We start from the raw sequence: 21,338 nt of genomic DNA on the forward strand, positions 1-21,338 counted from the left end.
TCCAGGGAAGGGTCGGAGTACCGATCCTAGATAACAAACAGGACCGTTATGGTTTGGGATATAAGCCTAATGCGAGGGAAAGGAGGAAGGAGATGGAGAAAAAGCAAGAAAGGAGAAGAGCACATTTGGGCGGGATAGAAGCCAAGTGGGGACTGATAACCTTTCCTCATATATCTAAAACTTTTGTTTCAGGGGGAATTGTCCACCCTGAAGAAAAGGATGAGGTTACAGAAGGAAGGATTGAGAGGTTGGACATCAATGCCATATCCGCGGAAGAAAGGGTGGAAAGGAATTTATCGGGCATTCGTCCTTACGAACCTGGAAGTGTTTTGAATAACTGGACTGCAGAAGAGATCCCTGTAACATTTAGAACTAATTTCCCACTGCCTCATATCGATACCTTGGTAGACAACACGGCCGGATACTCACTGTTCTCTTTCATGGATGGTTTCTCCGGGTACAACCAAATTAAGATGCTTTCTGAAGACAGGGAGAAGACCACATTCATAACGATGTGGGGGACGTTTTGTTATAAAGTGATGCCTTTTGGATTGAAAAATGCGGGAGCAACGTATCAGAGAGCCATGGTAGCATTATTCCATGATATGATGCATAAAGAGATAGAAGTTTATGTTGATGACATGATCGCAAAATCCAGAACAGAAAGGGAACACGTGCAAGTTCTGAGAAAACTGTTTCTGAGGTTAAGGAAGTTCCAGCTAAAACTTAACCCAGCCAAGTGTACTTTCGGGGCTAGATCAGGAAAACTGCTAGGATTCTTAGTCAGCGAAAAGGGAATTGAAATTGACCCAGACAAAGTTAAGGCCATACAAGAATTACCTCCGCCAAGTACTCAAAAAGAAGTTCGGGGTTTCCTAGGAAGACTAAATTACATCGCTCGATTCATTTCACAATTAACTGAGAAATGTGACCCCATATTCCGTCTTCTTAGGAAACACAATCCAGGTGTATGGGATGAGGAGTGCCAGAAAACTTTCGAAAGAGTTAAACATTACTTGTCCAACGCCCCAGTACTGATGCCACCTTGCCCTGACAAACCACTGATACTATACTTGGCAGTATTTGAGAATTCCATGGGGTGCGTGCTCGGCCAACATGATGAGTCAGGACGAAAAGAAAGAGCGATCTATTATCTCAGTAAGAAGTTCACTGAATGCGAAACGAGATATTCGCCAATTGAAAAATTATGTTGTGCATTGGTTTGGACTACTCGGAGATTGAGACAATACATGTTGTACCATACGACTTGGTTAATCTCAAAGTTAGACCCTCTGAAATACATGATGGAGTCAACTGCTCTAAACGGAAGGATGGCCCGATGGCAAATTCTACTATCTGAATTTGACATAACCTATGTGAATCAAAAGGCTGTAAAAGGGAGCGCGATAGCAGATTTTCTAGCAAGTAGAGCCCTGGACGATTATGAGCCTTTGAACTTTGACTTCCCAAATGAGGATCTGATGTATGTGGCAACTACTGAAGCGAGCAAACAAGAAGGCAATACTTGGAAATTAAATTTTAACGGAGCCTCAAATGCCATGGGCAACGGGATTGGGGCAGTCTTGGTATCTCCAAACGGTGATCATTATCCTTTCACCAGTAAACTAGATTTTGATTGCACAAATAACATGGCGGAATATGAAGCATGTATCATGGGAATCCGCGCGGCTATGGAACGCAAAATCAAGGTACTTGAGGTATATGGGGATTCGGCATTGGTAATTTATCAGCTCAAAGGCGAATGGGAAACAAGAGACCCTAAGTTGATTAGTTACCGAAGGATAGTCCTAGAATTGATTGAGGAGTTTGACGACATCACTTTTTGTTATCTCCCACGAGATGAGAATCAGATGGCCGACGCTTTAGCTACATTGGCTTCCATGATCAAAGTAAATAGACCAGAGGATGTGAAGCCTATCCAAATGAGCATTTATGATGCTCCAGCCCACTGTTGTAATATTAACGAGGAAGAAGAAAAGGACGACAACCCTTGGTATCAGGACATATTGCGATACGTGAAAAATTGTGAATACCCAAACCAAGCAACTGAGAATGACAAGAGAATGTTGAGGAGGCTGGCCAGTGGTTACGTCTTAGATGGAGAAATCCTGTACAAAAGAGGAAAAGATCAGGTGCTGTTAAGATGTGTAGACGCTGTGGAGGCCAAGCAGATCTTGGAAGAAGTCCATGATGGTATTTGTGGAACACACGCTAACGGTTTCACAATGGCCAGACAGATCATGAGATTCGGATATTATTGGTCTACCATGGAAGGAGACTGCATCAAGTATGCTAAGAAGTACCATAAATGCCAGATTTACGGAGACAAAATTCATGTGCCTCCATCACCTCTTCACGTCATGACTTCCCCATGGCCTTTCTCCATGTGGGGCATGGACGTCATTGGGTCGATATCGCCAAAGGCTTCAAACGGACATCGTTTCATTTTTGTAGTGATTGACTACTTTACTAAGTGGGTAGAGGCTACTTCTTACGCCAACGTCACAAAGACAGCTGTCAGCAAGTTTTTAAAGAAGGAAATCATATGTCGGTCTGGAATGCCTGAAAGGATCATATCAGACAATGCATTAAATTTGAATAATAGCACGATAGCAGAAGTTTGTAATCAATTCAAGATCAAGCACCACAACTCATCGCCATATCGTCTGAAGATGAATGGTACGGTGGAGGCAGCCAATAAAAATATCAAAAAGATTGTGGGGAAAATGACTGAGACCTATAGAGATTGGCACGAGAAGTTGCCATTCGCCCTCTATGCTTATCGAAAGTCCGTCAGGACTTCTACCGGGGCAACACCATTCTCTTTGGTTTATGGAATGGAGGCAGTGCTACCAATTGAGGTTGAAATTCCCTCTCTTCGAGTTTTTTCAGAACTAAAGTTAGACGAAGCAGAATGGGTCCAATCCCGATATGATCAGCTGAACTTGATTGAAGAGAGGAGGTTAAGAGCTATCTGTCATGGTCAAATGTACCAGAAACGAATGATGCGAGCTTACAATAAGAAAGTTCGTCCTAGAAACTTCCATGAAGGGGACTTGGTACTGAAGAAGATTCTTCCCATACAAAAGGACTTCAGAGGAAAGTGGATGCCAAACTGGGAGGGACCTTATGTAGTAAAAAAGGCCTTTTCAGGAGGGGCATTAATTTTAACTGGGATGGATGGCAAAAGCTTGCCCAATCCTGTGAATTCGGATTCAGTGAAGAGGTAATTTGCCTAAAAAAAAAAAAAGGGAGAGGCCAAGGCAAAAACCCGCAAAGGGCACCTTGAGACCAAAGGGGCTTTGAATTGAAAACCCAGGAGTGGGCAATTCAAATTTTCAATCAAAGGTGAGGCATAAAGTAGTTTTGTCTTCTCCGAATTAACAAGAAGGAGAGATGCTACATCTTGGGGCATCAACAAAGTCTTTTAGGATTTCTAAACACAGAGTTTGTGCAGAGAAGCTCATGCTGCGATATCTGGGGCACCTGTTTTTTTATCTTATTTACATCTTAGCAAAATTTGCTATTTGTTCATTTAGAGCTCTGCTCTCAATAAAATTCCATCTTATTCATTGTGATAATCTTTTTCATCATATCTCAGCAAAATTTGCTATCTTGATTGATTTATTCATTTCGAGCTTTGCTCTCAGCAAAATTTTATTTTGTCCATTTTGATAATCTTTCAAGCATTTTTCTTTGAAATAACGATTAATGGATTGACAATACACATGCAGAAGGAGTTCTGCATATTACTCTGAAAGTTTCTAAATAATACGAGGACCTGAAACAGGACTATTGTTTAAAACTAACCAAACCTAAGGGTTGGAAACATTTGAGAAATGATAGTCTAAATAGCGTCTATTTCTTTAGGTTTTCTGTCAAATGTACTGGCTGAAAAAGAAGGCATCAGTGATGGAACCTTGATGAGCAATGAGGAATGACAACCTAAGCATTAAAAATGGATCATTCTCATGACATTCTACAAATATCATTCATACACATCTAGTTAGGAGCATTTGATCCACTCTGATCATGTCATCCTAAACACTAGACGTAAATAGGTCTATAAAATTGATTTTATAGGTCAAAGGTAGCAGATCCTATCTTCCCATATTGGTGGCGAAGTAGATCGAAGAAAGCAGATCTTGTCTTCATGTATTGGCGTGAAGTAGATCGAAGATAGCAGATCCTATCTTCCTATATTGGTAGGAAGTGGATCAAAGATGCAGATCTTGTCTTCCCATATTGGTGGTGAAGTAGATCGAAGAAAGCAGATCTTGTCTTCATGTATTGGCGTGAAGTAGATCGAAGGTAGCAGATCCTATCTTCCTATATTGGTAGGAAAGGGATCAAAGATGCAGATCTTGTCTTCCCATATTGGTGGTGAAGTAGATCGAAGAAAGCAGATCTTGTCTTCATGTATTGGCGTGAAGTAGATCGAAGGTAGCAGATCCTATCTTCCTATATTGGTAGGAAGTGGATCAAAGATGCAGATCTTGTCTTCCCATATTGGTGGTGAAGTAGATCGAAGAAAGCAGATCTTGTCTTCATGTATTGGCGTGAAGTAGATCGAAGATAGCAGGTCCTATCTTCCTATATTGATAGGAAGTGGATCCAAGATACAGATCTTGTCTTCCCATATTGGTGGCGAAGTAGATCGCAGAAAGCAGATCTTGTCTTCACGTATTGGCGTGAAGTAGATCAAAGATAACATGTCCTATCTTCCTATAATGATTGGAAGTGGATCGACGACGCAGATCTTGTCTTCCCATATTGGTGGCGAAGTAGATCGCAGAAAGCAGATCTTGTCTTCATGTATTGGCGTGAAGTAGATCAAAGATAACAGGTCCTATCTTCCTATAATGATTGGAAGTGGATCGACGACGCAGATCCTGTCTTCCCATACTGGTGGTGAAGTAGATCGAAGAAAGCAGATCGACGATGGCGGATTTTACCTCCCTGACTACAGTGGAGTACATTGAAGCCAATAACTCTATCTCCCTGCATTCAACAGTGGAATAGAGTGAAGAGCACAAATCTTATATCCCTAAGCAGTAGTGGAGCAGACGAAGAAAACAACAAATCTCATCCCCATGGAGTTGCAGCAAAATAGATTTAAGTCATTGTTTCTCTGGAGCGCAGTGAAGTGGATTGAAGCAACGAGACACAGTAGAACAGAACGAGGCTACTTGAAGAAGAAAAACACCAAAGGAAGCCAAGGCTCGGCAAGCCCGGGCAAATTTGGTCTTCCTTGGTCTTTGCTCTGTTTTCGTTACACGACAACGAGCAAAGAGGGGCAGCTGTAAAGCCCAAAATTTTGCCCGGGCCCAGACCATAAAACCCAAATAGACCAAGACCAATAAAGAATTAACAGACCATTACAACAAAATTAACCCAAAAAAACAGACCCAATCCAAATGCCCAATAATGATAAAAACCTTAGAGGCCCGAATGGCCCAAACTATACTAGTTTTCAACCAAACAAAAAACCCTAGTCTCATGCTTTGTAGCTGCCGCCGCTTCACCTCCCCTCACGCATGCACGCCTCTGATCAGTCGCCCCATGCTACCTCTGCCCTTGGCCATCACGTGCACCACCCACACCTGACACACCTGCAACAGAGACAGAAACAACAGCAAAAGGAAGCATGCGAGGAATGGGGCAAAGAATAAACAAAAGAACGGAAACAAAAAAAAAAGAAATGAATGTTTATAGATCGGCTTTAAAAAGCCAAAATCAATGATCAAATGGGGGACTTTTTTTCTCTTCGGGGATTTTCCTTTCATTTTCAATTGTAATATTACTTAAGAATACAAGAGTAAAAGCAGATTCAAGCAAGAAAAACACCCGAAAACAGAAAAGGCAGTCAGATCTAAGGTTTCTTTTATTTTTATTGTTCAAAAACTCATCTATTATATATCTTTACATAGCATAAGTTTATAAAAAAGAGTTAACAAAAAAAATTAAAAAAATTTTACCTTTCGGTGGCCGGCGCCGGCGCCGGCGAGCCTCCGGTGGCCGTCTGGTGACCCCCCCTTGGCCGGAAATCGCTCAGAGCTCCCCTCTCCTCTCTCCCTTTTCTTTTTTTTCCCTTCAGCTCTACAAATGATTTTTTTTGAAATTTTTTGACTTTTATAGGGGGTCAAAACGCACCGTTTTGGACCCCCAGTTTAAACAAATAAAACGACGTCGTTTTGAACACGGGTCGGGTCGACCCGACCCGCACCAGGGAGGATCCGCGTGTTTTTCTTTGGAAGGGCTAATTGCACTTTTAGCCCTTCCGCTTTTTTGGGAGTTTACAATTCAGGTTTTTTTATTTTTAATTTGGCTCCATGGTTTCGCCCCGAATTCATTTTGATCCCCCATGCTGCGCAGCGTTTTAATACTTGGGTTTTATTGCGCTTTTGACCCTCCAAGTTGCACGCGTGTTACAATTAAGTCCCTTTTCTCTGTTTTCATTTTAAATTGGCCCTACAACTTTGTTTTTAATTCAATTTTAATCCTTTTTTCATTTATTTTTGTATCTTTATTAAATATCCTTATTATTTTTATATTATTAGTATTATTAATATTACTATTATTATAATTATGTACTAGTGTATATTTTTATTACGTACGTGTATACACATATATTTTTTTCGTATTTAATATTTTTCATTTCACTTTATTTTAATATTTTATTAATTTTATGTTCGTTTCTTTTATATTCCAATGTTATTATTATTATTATTATTATTATTATTATTAGTTTATGCTTTGTTATATATTTATATATTTATAATATGTATATATGCGTACTTATACATACTTAAATATATTTTTTCACATTTCATAATTCTTATATACTTACATATATTTATGCATATTTTACATCATATACATACTTATATATTTTATACTCTTAAAAATGCTTTTTGTATATTTCACATATTTTATAATTCACATACATATATTTTATATTATCACGATTTGTAAATATATAAATACACATTTACATTTTTTATAATACTTACCGATTTTATATATATGTACATACTTATCTATGTTTTCATATTCTGTAATTTATATATATTTCTTATTTTATGGCTTTAAATTATACATGCATATATATATATATTTTACATAATTGTATTTATTGTCATCATTGTTATTTGGTGTTTGTTTATTTATCCATGTACACTTGTGCTTTTTCTAAAATGTTAGTTCTATTTATTTATTTGTATGCTTTGTTTATGTAATCGCCTCGTCATTTCATTTTGCCTATTGCATTGTTGTTACTCATTTTACTTTGCTCACCTTGTCGTATTCGTTATTGTTTTGTCAAGCATTGACACTAAACACCAAAAGGAAAATTTTTCTAAATAAGGCAATATTTCGCGTTTGGAAACTCGAGAAAACGTGCCCTAACGTGCTGGGTTTCGATTTCTCGTTTGACTAAATAGCCAAATATCCTCTTAAAGCTTCAAAGTATGGTTTCATTAAACTATAAGGTGATCTTGGTTTCGATGGTTTAGAGTATCGTGTCCTAACGTGCTGGATGTGATATTCCTTCGGAACAAGAGAATCTTATGTTTCAATTCACGATATCAGATTTTCTTTTAAGGATCGTATTTTTTAAAACTCTTCAAATTTTCAATTTTCGACACTAAGACACTAGTTAATCAACTAGGTACCAATTTTGGGCGTATCGAGGGTGCTAATCCTTCCTCGTGCGTAACCGGCTCCCGAACTCATTTTTCTGAATTTCGTAGACCAAAATCGTTGTTTTAATAAAATTAAATCATTTATTAAAAACAACCACTTTTTGAGGTGACCCGATCACACCTCGTCAAAAAAGGATTGGTGGCGACTCCCGTTTTCATTTTTTTTAAAATCCAAGTCGACCCCGTTTTATCCAAAAAATGGTGTCAACAATGATCATGGTGAGGGAGACGAGATAATGAATCCGAAAAGTAAAAAAAAAATATAAATAAAAATAATTATATATATTAATACCCAGTTTAAAAGCAAATTATTTTAACATTAATATTATATAAAATTTTTCATTATATAATTTTCCTTTAAATTTAAAAGATGTTTGTTTAATTATACTTGCAAATAATTTCTTAAGTTTAATTAATTAAGCATATTTAATATTAAATATAAAAATAAATTAATACAGATAACAAATTTTACAAAACTTTATTTATAAAAATTTGGATTAATTCATTTTTATATTTTATTATTAAATGTCATATTTAAATTTATATAAAATTTTAATAGTATAAACAAAATATTATTTATTTAGTTAAATGATATTAATGTGTTTTTATACTTATTCCTTGTATATTCCTAAATTTATCTAACCAAACGAAATAATATTATTACTTGTTTATTCTATTTAGTGAATCAAACTACGTAATGCTTATTACATCTCTATTTTATTATCACTGAATAGCTATTCAATTTTTGCAACCCAAATGTGCCAGCAGAATTAATAGCATATGCACTACGATGTTAAAACATAGGGGTGATGTCAGAAAATTTTTCTGTGGCCCCTAGCGCAGCTCTGTTAAAACATGATATATTTTGAGAATTTAAACTTCCTGCAATTTGCTTTTTAAATGTGACTAATTAGGTGAAAAAGTACAAAGAATATAAATTTTGAAGGTGCTTAATTGATAAGAAAGGTATGAAGAAAGAAAATAGGAAGAATGATCATTTTTCATCTTAATGCATATAAATTTATCCTTCTAAATTGAAATGGTTAAGAGAGAGAAAATAAGATAGATGTATAAATTAGTTTTTCAACTCTACCAAACAAATATAATCTCTTCAATTTTTTTTCCAAGAGAAAGGAGGTAAAATAAAAATTGGGCAAAGGGCTAAAGGCTGTATATTAAAGCCCAAAATTGTTAAGCCATGCTATGAGATTGAACATGCATATTTAGATGTTCAAAAGTCCATATTTAGTAAGTGACATTTACTCTTTCTATCTTGCTCATGTCATGGTATCAAACATTTGCATTTAATTTTTAAACCTATACCACTTAACTAAAACCCTTTAAACAGAGTAATTGTAGACTATTTAAGTCCGATTCTCTAGTAATTCTTAATGCAATAAAATAAGGTTATACATATGGAATTTACAAATCTTCGAAGTAACTCTAAATGAGGTGTTGAAAGCTCTTCAATAAAATAAAAATTGTGATGAATGTAATTTATTTAAAAAAAAAAAGAGACTATTGCTTCAATAACATTCAGATAACAAGTAAAGGAAGCTGAGGTTGATAATGTTAATAAAATAAATGTAAGTTCAGAAAATTTGTTTATCAAGTAATCAAACAATTGGGTTTGGAAAGAAAAAGAAATTAATCGAATATATATAATTATATTGCTGAAACTGAAGTACGAGAAAGAACAAAACAACACTTTGTCAATGCAGCATCTTCGTACTTCGTTACACAATGGGCAGTATAGCTCAGGTGCTGTTTTTTTACCGACTGAACCATCACTACTGGAGGTTGAAGCAGAAAGGTAAGAAATACAAGCATGTCTTAAGCAGATGAATTATTTAGTATTTATGTTGGAATTATCCAATTATATACTGTGCAGTTTCTTGAGGTTGTCTTCCATGTATACATCATATAAAAATCAAGAGACAGAATACAACAAGGTCTATATATAATAGTAATGAGGGCGACCTAACAGCATTACAAAGAACTCTACCGACAAAAATCATCTGAGCTCAAGATAGATAATGCAGACACCAAACATATAAAAAGGCAACATCATCTGAGCTCAAGATAGATAATGCAGACACCAAACATATAAAAAGACAACCAGGTCGTAAACACCAATTTTTTGGAATTGCTCAGCTTCTAGTTGCCTCTTAGAAGGCGTCTAGCACCTAGTTTTGATCGTTTCAGCTTTCGGGGTTGAATTTGTTCAGCCAACATCACCAGCCATTGGGGTTTCCCAATTGAAAACACAATATACCCCATAATCAATCCAAAAATGACTCCACATCCGTACCCTAACAATACAACTTGCCATCCGAATTCGATTATTGAACCTGAAACATTCTGTTGTGGAGGTTGCGGTGTTTCACTTTGGTAGCACAACTTGGACAATGAAAATCCGCATAATCCCAAGTTTCCTAAATAGGACTCGTTTGAAAATGTATTAAATTGCTTCCCCTCCGGGATTGGTCCCTCAGGTTTGTTGCATGAAAGGTTTAAGACTTCAAGGAATGCCAGATCCAACAGCTTCTGCGGAATTCTACAAGCAAGTTGATTTGAAGAGAGGTCTAACCATTCCAGGTTTGTCAAAAGCCCAATTGATGAAGGGATACAACCCACAAGATTGTTATGAGAAAAGTTGCGCTCTTCAAGTGACTTAAGCTCTCCAATGTTGCTTGGAATTTTCCCACTGAAATTGTTGTTGGAAAGATCAATGGTGGTGAAGATGGTAAGAATTGTCGTCGGTTCAATATCTCTATCTTTCATCGTAACCCTCATCACATCATCCCACTGAGAGTACAAGTCCTTTTGTCCCACATATTGCACTACCCGTAATTCATTTCTACCCACACTCAACATGGCTTTCAAATTCTTGAAGAACCTCGTAGGCAAGGAGCCTATGAATTCATTGTGAGAGATGTCCATGATTCGCGACATAGGAAAACGAAGTTTTGGCTTTAGAGCTAACTATGGCACCATGGAACTAGTTAGATATTAAGACAAGAACTCGAAGCTTTGGAAGAGTTCCCAACCAATGGGGAAACTCACCACTAATTGTGCTGTTACCAACATCAAGAACTTCCAAATCTTTACAGTTAAGCAAAGAATGTGGTAACGGTCCCTCCATTGGTTCCCACTCAAGCTAAGAATCCTTAAGCTTTCACAATTGGCAAACTTTGCAGGGATTACTCCCTGCAAGTTGTTCATCCACAAATCTGAAACCGTCAAATAGTAGCTGAGTTTTCCCAAACAATGTGGAATTTTGCCATTCAACCTGTTATTAGACAAGTCAAGAATTGTCATATCACTGTTGTTGCAGATTGAAAAAGGAACCTCTCCGGTCAACTTATTGTTTGAAAGTAAAACATATCCTGACCACAACAGCATCAGGAAGTGATCCTTGACGTAAATTTGAGTGGATATCAAAGTATAGATAACCTCTGCCACGGAAATCCTTGGAAACTTGTCAGAAAGTTATGTGAAAGATTCAGATATGTCAACGAAGCCTCTCCAGGTCCCCAAAACCAATCTGGAAGAGGCCCCTGAATTGTTGCTGGAAAGATCTAGACGTTGCAAAAACTTTGAATCTTTCAAGAATGTTGGGATTTCTCTTAAGTTGACAAACATAGATAAGTAAACATAGGGAAGGAAAATTTTTCGTTGCTACTAGGAAGGCTCAAGGACAAGCTGTTGTATGACAGACCAAAATCACTAAGTTCCTTGAATTCTAAAATCATCTCTAGATCAAGAATGCCGGCCATGTTATTTGATGAAAGAATGAGACCAGTTAGGTGCACAAGCCCAAAGTGTGACCTTGGAATTGGGCCGTGGAGCTTGTTGTTATTTAAATCAACGTAGGACAACTGTGATTTATTCACGTGAAAGTCATCAATATGGCCATCAAGTTAATGATGGGAGGATAGAAAGCAAGGAAGATGGTATTGTTTCGGTGAGCAAGTTAAAAGCTAAGTTAAGAGAAACCAAGCTTGAATGGCTATTTACGGTTGTTGGAATAGGACCTGTCGGTTATTTGAAAAGTCTACTAAAACAAGCTGTGTCAAGTTGAATAAAGAAAATGGTAACTGACCACTGAAATTGTTACCATCAAGAGTCAAAGAAGTAAGATGTTCAAGTTTGCCAAGTGAAAAGGGGAGCTCACCAATGAAGTTTTGGTCGGAGAGGTGGATATCAGTGATTTGAGTAAGGTTTCCAATTGATGCTGGAATAGATCCTGCGAAAGAACCTGTTAGATACAGGGACTTGAGGGACACTAGGTTGCCAATGAGTCAGGTAAATCTCCTGTGCCTTCAACGTTCAAATCTTCCAAAAACTTCAAACCCCCAATAGAATGATCTTGTGCCTGTTACATCCAAGAATTTGAGGAGACTAGTCCAATTAGACTTGGGAAAATGACCTCTCATTTGAGGATTAGATGATAGCTGGATTGATTGGAAGTTCGGTAATTGGAATAAACCAAACGGAAATTCTCCTCCGTGAGTTTCACCCAAATAACACGTTTCTAGATGGAGAGATACCAAAGAAGAAGACAAATTGGCTAGAGTAAGAGGAGCAACATGAGACATGTCTACCCCACTGAACATTATGTTTTGAACCAATCTCTTCATAGCAAGATTTTGCAAGTACAAATTATTGCCAGAGAGATCAAGAGAAACAAGTTTGGATAAATGAGATATTTCTTGTGGGACTAAACCAGAAAGACCAGAATAGGATAAATGGTGATGTGTCAAACTAGCTAACTGCAAGATTGTCGAAGGGATTTTCGACATGCAAAAGTAATTGTGAGCCAGGTTAAGCCATTGAAGATGAGAAAGAAGGAAAAGACATGCGTGGTAACCCATACGACATCATCCCACTGAGAGTAGAAGTCTTTTTGTCCCACATTGCACTTCCCGTAATTCATTTCTACCTACACTCAACATAGCTTTCAAATTCTTTAAGAACTCGTAGGCAAGGAGCCTATGAATTCATTGTGAGAGATGTCCATGATTCGCAACATAGGGAACGAAGTTTAGGCTTTAGAGCTAACTATGGCACCATGGAGCTTGTTAGATCTTAAGACAAGAACTCAAAGCTTTGCAAGAGTTCCCAACCAATGGAGAAACGCACCGCTAATTTTGTTGTTACCAACATCAAGAACTTCTAATTCTTTGCAGTTAAGCAAAGACTGCGGCAACGGTCCATTTGGTTCCCATTCAAGCCAAGAGTCCTTCAGTATTCACAACTGCCAAACTTTGGAGGGATTACGCCATCAAAATACTAATTAAAATGTTAAATTTTTAAATATTACAGCTTGCATGACAATTTATATGTAATTCATACTGGTTTTCTTTTAAAATAAATTAACTTCTACTTTTCTGAAAATTTCTTTTATAAATTTTAAATTATTATTGACGTAACATATAAGATAAATTGTGTTATGTCAGTATAGAAATATATATAAACAAGCATGCGGATTGTCATACCAACATCGTTAACAAATTAATGTTAAAAAATAATTTAAGTATTTTTAAAAAATTAATAATTAAATTTAACAAAAAAATAAAAATTAAAGACTAAAATTTGACATTATGCATTATGTGTGGGTGTGCCATATAATTTATATATGTAAAGGAGAAACTTGAAAAATAAGAGATGGAAGATTTTAGACTTTAGATTTTGAACTCTTGACATATTAGATGCCGCTTCATAAAAGTGGATATATGTGAACTGATAATTGTTCAAAATGATATTTTTAAACAATAAAATTTATTACAGAAAACAAAGTTTAATTGTGCTTTAATCTTTTTATATTCTTTCCATTTTTAAAAGTTAATTTCTCTAATTTTAATCATAAGATTTTATACTACCTTTATTCTTTTGACTTAATCATTAAAGTTCAATCAATAACATTATTAAAAGAATGTTATTATATGTCATTTTTAATAGTAGTTTTTTTATTTAAAAAAATGCAAAATCCAGTTTAGTAGAATTCATGTAACAGTTTTTTTTATTAGAGTTTAATAGTTAAATCAAAAGAAATGAGAGATTAAATATAAAAAATTAAAGACTAAACTACATCATTAGTCACTAAAGTACGGGTAAGCTTTCGTTTTGCTCACTTAATTAAAAAAGTTACAATTTGATCGCTGAACAATTCAAAAGTTTTCATTTAAGTCACCAAACTATTCAAAAGTTTTGATTTTAAGTAACAAGGTTATTAACTTCTTTTTTTAAAAAAACAAAAGTTTCGATAGTGAGTTCGAACCAACTATTCGACGATCGGTATGGTGAAGTAGCACCTATCGACAAGTAAAAGAACATACCTTAGATCCAAGTCGATCTAACAATCAGTCTCGGAGATCGAAGAAAAAAATTGTTTGAATTTTGGTTCGCAGATTCCTGACATCTAAAGCAATTTTTTGAAAAAAAAATTGTAGAAGAGAAGAGGAAAGAGAGCTTTCGATTGGTGAAAGAGTGCGAACAGAGAAAGCCATATAATATCGATTTTAACAGTCTAGTGACTTAAATGAAAATTTTTGAATAGTTTAGTGGTTTAAATGAAAATTTACCCATACCCAAAATTAAAAATAGAGAAACTAATTTTCAAATGTAGAAAGAGTATAAAAATTGAGAGTGCTCCACTTCTTATTTGTGTCAAGGGATCTAGAATGGTTTACCCTTGTAGGGCAAAGGGTCATCAATGATGAAAGTCAGGGGAGAAAGTATGAAGAAGTGTCTATGGTGATTGAAGGGTTAAAAGAGAAAGAATATTCTAAGAGTGAAATCCCTCTTTTGCTCTAATTTTAGAAAAGAAATATATGGGGATTTTTTGTGGGATCCTACATTGTGACCCACAAGGGTGAACCGTTCTATATCTCCATTACATTTTCCTCTTTACCTCTTTTTTGTTAATTTCTTGCATCAACATGTCAATTGATTCTCTCAAAATTTCATCCAAGATTAACAGGCTACGCCTACAAAATGTTGATTGCAAAGAATCCAAAGCTGACCCCAAAAACCAAATCCAACAAATCAAAAGCAATCCATCATATAATCTTGTTGTAATTGGCAAAATACGTTTGGTACCAAACTTCATTATAAACTTATCAAAAAAATCCAAAATGGCTCTCGATAGGCCTTGCAATTAGATGAGCCTACAAGATGCGAGCCACCGGATGGTTCACGTGATGGACCCCCAAAATCCTACCACACCATGGCTCCATGCCACCACACAAACACACATAATAACAATCATCTGTTTTTAAAGGATTCTTTCAAGTCAAGCAATTTAATGTGTCTAATTCATGTCGGCTTTAGCACGCCGACTTTCAAGCTCCACGGTCCGATGAGGTCTTGAGTGAACATGTGGCGAACCGAGAATGGGTTTGGCCCTAGTGAAGGAGGGTAGGAGAGGGAATTGGCTTTGGGAAATTGTCGCGGTCTCTCTATCTAGTTTATATATTGACATTGTCTTGATTTTAGGCACTATGAAGGCCCCAATGACATTTATTTTGTACCTTTGACACCTTTTTTTTTTCTTTTTTGATTTGAAGCCTTGGCTGTTTATTCACAGTTTGGATCAAGGCAAAGAGGCTTACCTTTTCACCAGGGACAAAATTAAAAAATAGTTTAGGGGCCAAAGATGAATCATAAATTATTAAAGAAAAAATACAAATTTACTATTATATTGACGTATAACTTTATAAAAATTTGAAGGGTTAAATGGCAAATTTTCCATTTTTAGAAGGGCCAAAGTAACCCCTTTGCCTTTGTCCCTACTTCTCACTATGCTGAGTTACAATTACAATGGAATTGTATCTTCATACTCGACTTTATTGAATATATATCGAATAATGATAAATCGTAAAAGAAAAGAATCGGATCAACATATATCATAACATTGTTTCTTTTCTTTCTATAGAAATCAAGAATCTTCCCTATGAAAAATAGGCATGATAGGTCTTATCTTGTTGGTTGGTTTTAAAAATTAAAACTTATATATATATGTCATACAACATTTAAGGGCCCTAAAGTTTAAAGTAAATTGAGATATTGATGTTTATATTTATACCATCGAGAATTTCATTACAATCTACTATTATAATATTTGTTACATCTGTAACGGTAATAAACATAATATGAGAAAATATATACTTATAATAGCTTCGAAAATTATTTTAGGTTTCAATTGTGAAAGGATAAAGTAGCTTTCATTTGTAAGTAATAATTTTTTGTCTTAAAGCCTTAATTAGGAGTATAAATCATGTTTAGTGTAGGTTGATTATGTAGACAAAGGAGGACCCATTATATAGAAAAAATTGGGAGGCATTCACGTGAATTTTCGTGCATAAAATTGTCGATCACCTTATCTGAAAATGATTGTTGCCCTACCATTGTCGAATTTTCTCCCTTCATAGAATTAATGTAAGGTTGCTTATATTAGGCATGATTAAATTAATTAGAGAAGATCACAGTCTAATCAACACAATAATACAAAAACATTGAGAAGAAAGGCACATGTATTTATTTTCTCCAGATATCTTCTTAATTATCACTTTATGCATGAAATATATGTAATTTGCTAATTATGGATAGAATTGAGAAGAATATTGCCTTCTTTAGTTTACTGGTGCTATATTAAAACTACTAAGATTGTAAGGTTGCTTATATTTGGCATGATTATATTAATTAGAGAAGATCACAGTGTAATCAATTCAATAATACAAAAAATTGAGAAGAAAGGCACATGTATTTATTTTCTCCAGAGATCTTCTTTTCACTTTATGCATGAAATATATGTAATTTGCTAATTATGGATAGAATTTGAGAAGAATATTGCCTTGTTTAGTTTACTGGGGCTTTATTAAAACTACTAAGAGTGTAAGGTTGGTTATATTTGGCATGATTATATTAATTAGAGAAGATCACAGCGTAATCAACTCAATAATACAAAAAATTCAGAAGAAAGGCACATGTATTTATTTTCTCGCCAGTGATCTTCTTATCACTTTATGCATGAAATATATGTAATTTGCTAATTATGGATAGAATTTGAGAAGAATATTGCCTTGTTTAGTTTACTGGTGCTTTGTTAAAACTATGAAGTTAGTGATAGATATGTGCATATATTTGATTATCAATCTTTTAAAATGAGTCAAATTTGATTATCAACCTTTTAAAATGAGTTGAATTGCTAGTTTTTAATGGAGATTCTGGCTTAAAATTTTAAACATGCATGACAACTCGTATGACAATACACATTAATTTTTTATAGATTGTTTTGAAATTTTTTATTTTTTATTTTTTAAATATATTTATAAAATTTAAATTATTTATTGACGTGATATATAAAATAAATAGTGCCACGTCATAATAAAGTACACATGAACTGGCATATTAGTTACCACACTAACATCATTAAATAATTAATGTTTTAACCAGTATTTCTATTAAAAAAGATGATCGGACTCTTTTGAAAAAGTTAATGCTCAAATTTAACTCAACCAAAGAATAAAGACCAAATCAACCAATATATATATATTGAAGGCTAAATTTAATATTATTCCTATTAAATATAAATGCTTAACAAAAATAAGAATCAAGAGAACCCAAAGTTGATAAATAATTTTTGTAGGCATGCCACAAAAGTTAGGTACATAAATGTATGACATGCTAGAAGCTGTCCTTGTTGCTTGGTCTCTGTTTCTTGATACAACTGGAGTTCCCAAGAAAATGAAAATGAAAGTAAAAGCTACATTAATAGATTGATAAATTTTAAATAGTGACTAGTATACCATACAATAAATCAAAAGTTGTTGAATGATGGAAATTCAAAATTTTTAACAAAAATATTATGTGAAGTAATATGTTATTGTTTAGTGAAATATTTGTTACTAAAATAATTTTGCTTAAGTGATGCTCTTGGTGTAAATAGTTTCATCTTATGAACATTACTTCCTTAGTTATTCAACTGAGAAGTTCATTTATCTTTCCCACAACATATTAACAAAATTAAGAAATATTTAATTATGATTTGATCTTCCTATTTTTATATAATTATAGTCACAATTAATATTTGATATATTGACATGTGTAGCTTAAGTCATGAATTGATCATTGAATTTTTCAAATTGATACCTAATTTCTTGTTCCACTTTAGTATTTAAACTATCATTTTTATTGCATTTTATCCCTAAAAATTATAGCTTAGGTACTAAAGTAGGATAAAAAAATTTAGATATCAAAGTGAGAAAATTTGTATGGTTTATGAGCAAAATTGTGGTTTAAATCTAAATACTCCAAACTATTAAATGTGTTAAAATATTAAATTTGAATATAATATATGTATTAAAAATATAATGTTACCAATAAATATCGGGTGTAGTGATAAGTCACATTATATTCCAAACAAAAGAACGTAAGTTCAAACATTAGAAATGACATTTTTAGAATGGGTAGTCGTGAACTCTAAACATGGATTGTAAAACGGACATCTAAGAAAAAAAAGGTTGTAATATTAATCATGTTTAAATATGTCATAATGTATTAATTGGAGAATATTTGACGCAATATCTGTGTAAAAGTCCCATGTATCATTGATGAATAATAGCATAACCCTTCATCATTAAATAAAACAAAAAAGTAATGGAAGACTTATAAATAAATACAAAACCCCTAAACTCAAAACATTAAATCCAAGAGTTATTAATAAAATTTATAATAGCTATAATTAATGTTTAATTACATGTCATGTTATTATTCATTGATGATGCACGATACTTATATACTTAAATATTCTTAATTATATTGTTTTCATATTTATTAATGAACCCTTTAATCCCATTTCCATACGTAAAATGGGTTAAATAAATCTCCTTCAGGCTTTGGACCATGAGAGCACCAACAATCACTAGGAGATAGCAATTAAATGGTTTGTTGGAGAGGTTGTATATTGAGCCCTTATGCTGGCATTATCATGCAAAGACAGTAGGAGACATTGATGTTGACTCTATTAAGACAACATTGCTCACGTCGAATTTACCACAAAAACTTGGTGTCCTTGTCTATTGCACCACCTGTCTACGTATATAGATAGCAACCACTGCTAGCTTTGCTTTTATATAAGAAAAACAAAAAGAGATTTGCAAAAACATTGTAAAGTGTATTAATTTTAAGACAATGGCTAGGGTTCCTTGCAAGCATGTTCTTCTTATTGTTTTCATCTTTCTTTGCTTCATCTCTACAACTCCAGTAGGTAAAATTATGACTTCAAACCCTTTAGAATATATGGAGGATTAATTTTGTCCTTAATTAAGTTATGTTTTCATGTTTGCAGCTCGGAGTTTGCCGAGCGAAATGAAGAAGGGTCTCGACGACCGGGTGGTTACGACGGAAAACGAAGGTGGAGCACCGCCTGATGTTGATGAATTAGAATCTATGGACTATACTCCAGCAAGAAGGAAGCCTCCGATCCATAACTAAGAAATAGTTTTGCAAAATAAGTATATATTCTACCTGTTTAGGACATTTAATTTCTTCATAATCATGTTTTTATATATGTTGGGTGTAAGTAATTAATATTAGTATATAGTTTGAGAAATAAAGTTATAATGAAATCAAGGTCATAGAAAGTGTATATACAAGCATACCATATATATTGCCCTAGCTAGGGTTTATGCATTACCATAAGTTTGCTAGAGTTTACACAAAATGGATAATATGAATCAAATATTTTACTACATTTATGATTTTTTTTATGCATAATTTTTTTTTCAACACCAAAGAATTATGTTGTTTGAGATAAGACAGTAATACTAACTGTTTAAATGGATTTTTTTAAAATTACAAAACAGGGTTCTTTGAATTCTAGCCACAAGAAAAAAGGGTTCATATTATTTATAATAGTTTTAGATACTGTTTAATCATAGAATAAGTCTTTTTAAATTCTGTGTAGACAGTGAAATATACCATTATTTGATTGATGTGATATGGAGTATGTTGTGTGAGCCCTTCTTAAATTATGAAAACTTCTTCTTAAATTATAGGGTATACGAGGTGAATTTAGTTGGATGGTAGGATGTTGTGGGTTTAAATTTTTTTTTATGTTATTGTATTTAATTTTATTGTTATTATTATTTTTATGTTAACCGAAAATAAATATACTATTCATTTAAATTCACTCTTATTTTTTATTTATATTTTTATTTGTATAATTCATGAAATTGATACAAATCCAAAAATATATTAAAACTTTACTGATAATTATGATGTAATACAAAAGAAAGGATGGCAGTAGACTTTAAGCTTTAAAGAGGGGACTGAGCATTGACCATAATTACAAAGCATATATTGAAGTGTGCACTTCAAAATCTTCATTATTCTCATTCTCATTCTCATGTACTGTACTGCCTGCTCTTTATCTATTTTTTAATTAATATCATTATTTTTCTTTTAGGCATGAAAATTATATTTATTTTTTACAAAAAAAATATTGTTTTAAGGAAAAAAAAAGGGTTATCTAAGGTATCTCTAGTTTTAAAAAGAAAGAAAGTAGAAAAAGAAGAAGAAGAGTGATTGAGTGGCAAATGATAAAATCTACTAATTACTCACAAATTCCCTACATGGAATTGTAGGATGCCTATGCTCTATGACTATGATATATTCAATACCACATCATGATACAATTACATCATTCCTTTTATTATTATATTATTTATTATTAGATAATAATAATAATAAAGAAAAAAAAAAGAAAACCCATTTAAATAAAATCATGTGATGTTGTGCTCTTCCCAACAATTATCCTCCACAATTGATCCCATTCCTACACGTGTCCTATAGTAAAATCATTGGGAATCACATCTTACATTTTTTGGAATTTGGTCCACTTCCAAGGTAAAACAAAATGTTACTAGGCATTGGTTAATACTTTTTTTTATATATGTTGGTAAAATTAAAAGATTAATTTCTTAATTAATTGAATTTTAATTTATTAATATAAATATTATTATTAATATAAAAAAATATAAGTTTAAATGCGTTAAGTTTAAATACGTTAAAATGCACTTTTCTTTTATTTATGAATTGCTTTGAGTATTAAGTTTAAGTTTTGTTATTCATAATTTTTTTAAAAGATCTTAATGAAAAATAAATAATGAGTTATCTCAAGTTATTATATTTACATATTTTTATTCAAATATTATTATAAATTAAAATTTATTTATTTTTCAATAAAATAAATAATTAAGGGTAAATAATTTTGTTTTAAAGAAAATACATGGTTTAAATGAATTTTTTTAATATAATCTTATTTGTTCATACTTTAACATTTTCCTATTAAAATTAGTATTAACAAGAAAAATAGTGATAAATAAATATAATTGTTTTCCTTAATTTAATTGTTAATTATAAAAATATAAGCATTGAAAAATTAATTTCAAGAAAAATATAAACTAACAAGTGTGATGAGAATAAACTATATTATTAAATTATATGGCAATAAAAAAATATTGTTTAAATTTGAATTTAAAAAGACTTAACTTGAGTAATAATAAAAAAAAATAAAAAAAGGCATAGGAAGTACAGTCTAAATCATCT

At 33.4% G+C, this 21,338-nt stretch overlaps 1 protein-coding gene and 1 long non-coding RNA gene across 2 annotated transcripts; one reads left to right on the plus strand and one right to left on the minus strand.

The window, feature by feature from the left end:
• Window positions 1-9,881: 9,881 nt before the first annotated feature.
• LOC107898275 (receptor-like protein 9DC3) lies at window positions 9,882-12,663 on the minus strand. Its single transcript, XM_016823795.1, has 6 exons — window positions 12,604-12,663; window positions 12,278-12,499; window positions 12,048-12,102; window positions 11,830-11,985; window positions 10,791-11,113; window positions 9,882-10,709 (listed from the first exon to the last, which is right to left on the minus strand). The coding sequence occupies exons 1-6, from the start codon at window positions 12,661-12,663 to the stop codon at window positions 9,882-9,884; spliced, it is 1,644 nt and encodes a 547-aa protein (XP_016679284.1).
• A 5,938-nt stretch (window positions 12,664-18,601) lies between these two features.
• On the plus strand, window positions 18,602-19,480 carry LOC107899627 (uncharacterized). The gene is made up of 2 exons (XR_001684742.2): window positions 18,602-18,996; window positions 19,078-19,480. It is a non-coding gene; the product is annotated as an uncharacterized lncRNA (long non-coding RNA).
• Window positions 19,481-21,338: the final 1,858 nt, after the last annotated feature.

The sequence above is a fragment of the Gossypium hirsutum genome, chromosome A01 (genome assembly GCF_007990345.1).
Source record: "Gossypium hirsutum isolate 1008001.06 chromosome A01, Gossypium_hirsutum_v2.1, whole genome shotgun sequence".
Lineage (NCBI taxonomy): Eukaryota > Viridiplantae > Streptophyta > Magnoliopsida > Malvales > Malvaceae > Gossypium > Gossypium hirsutum.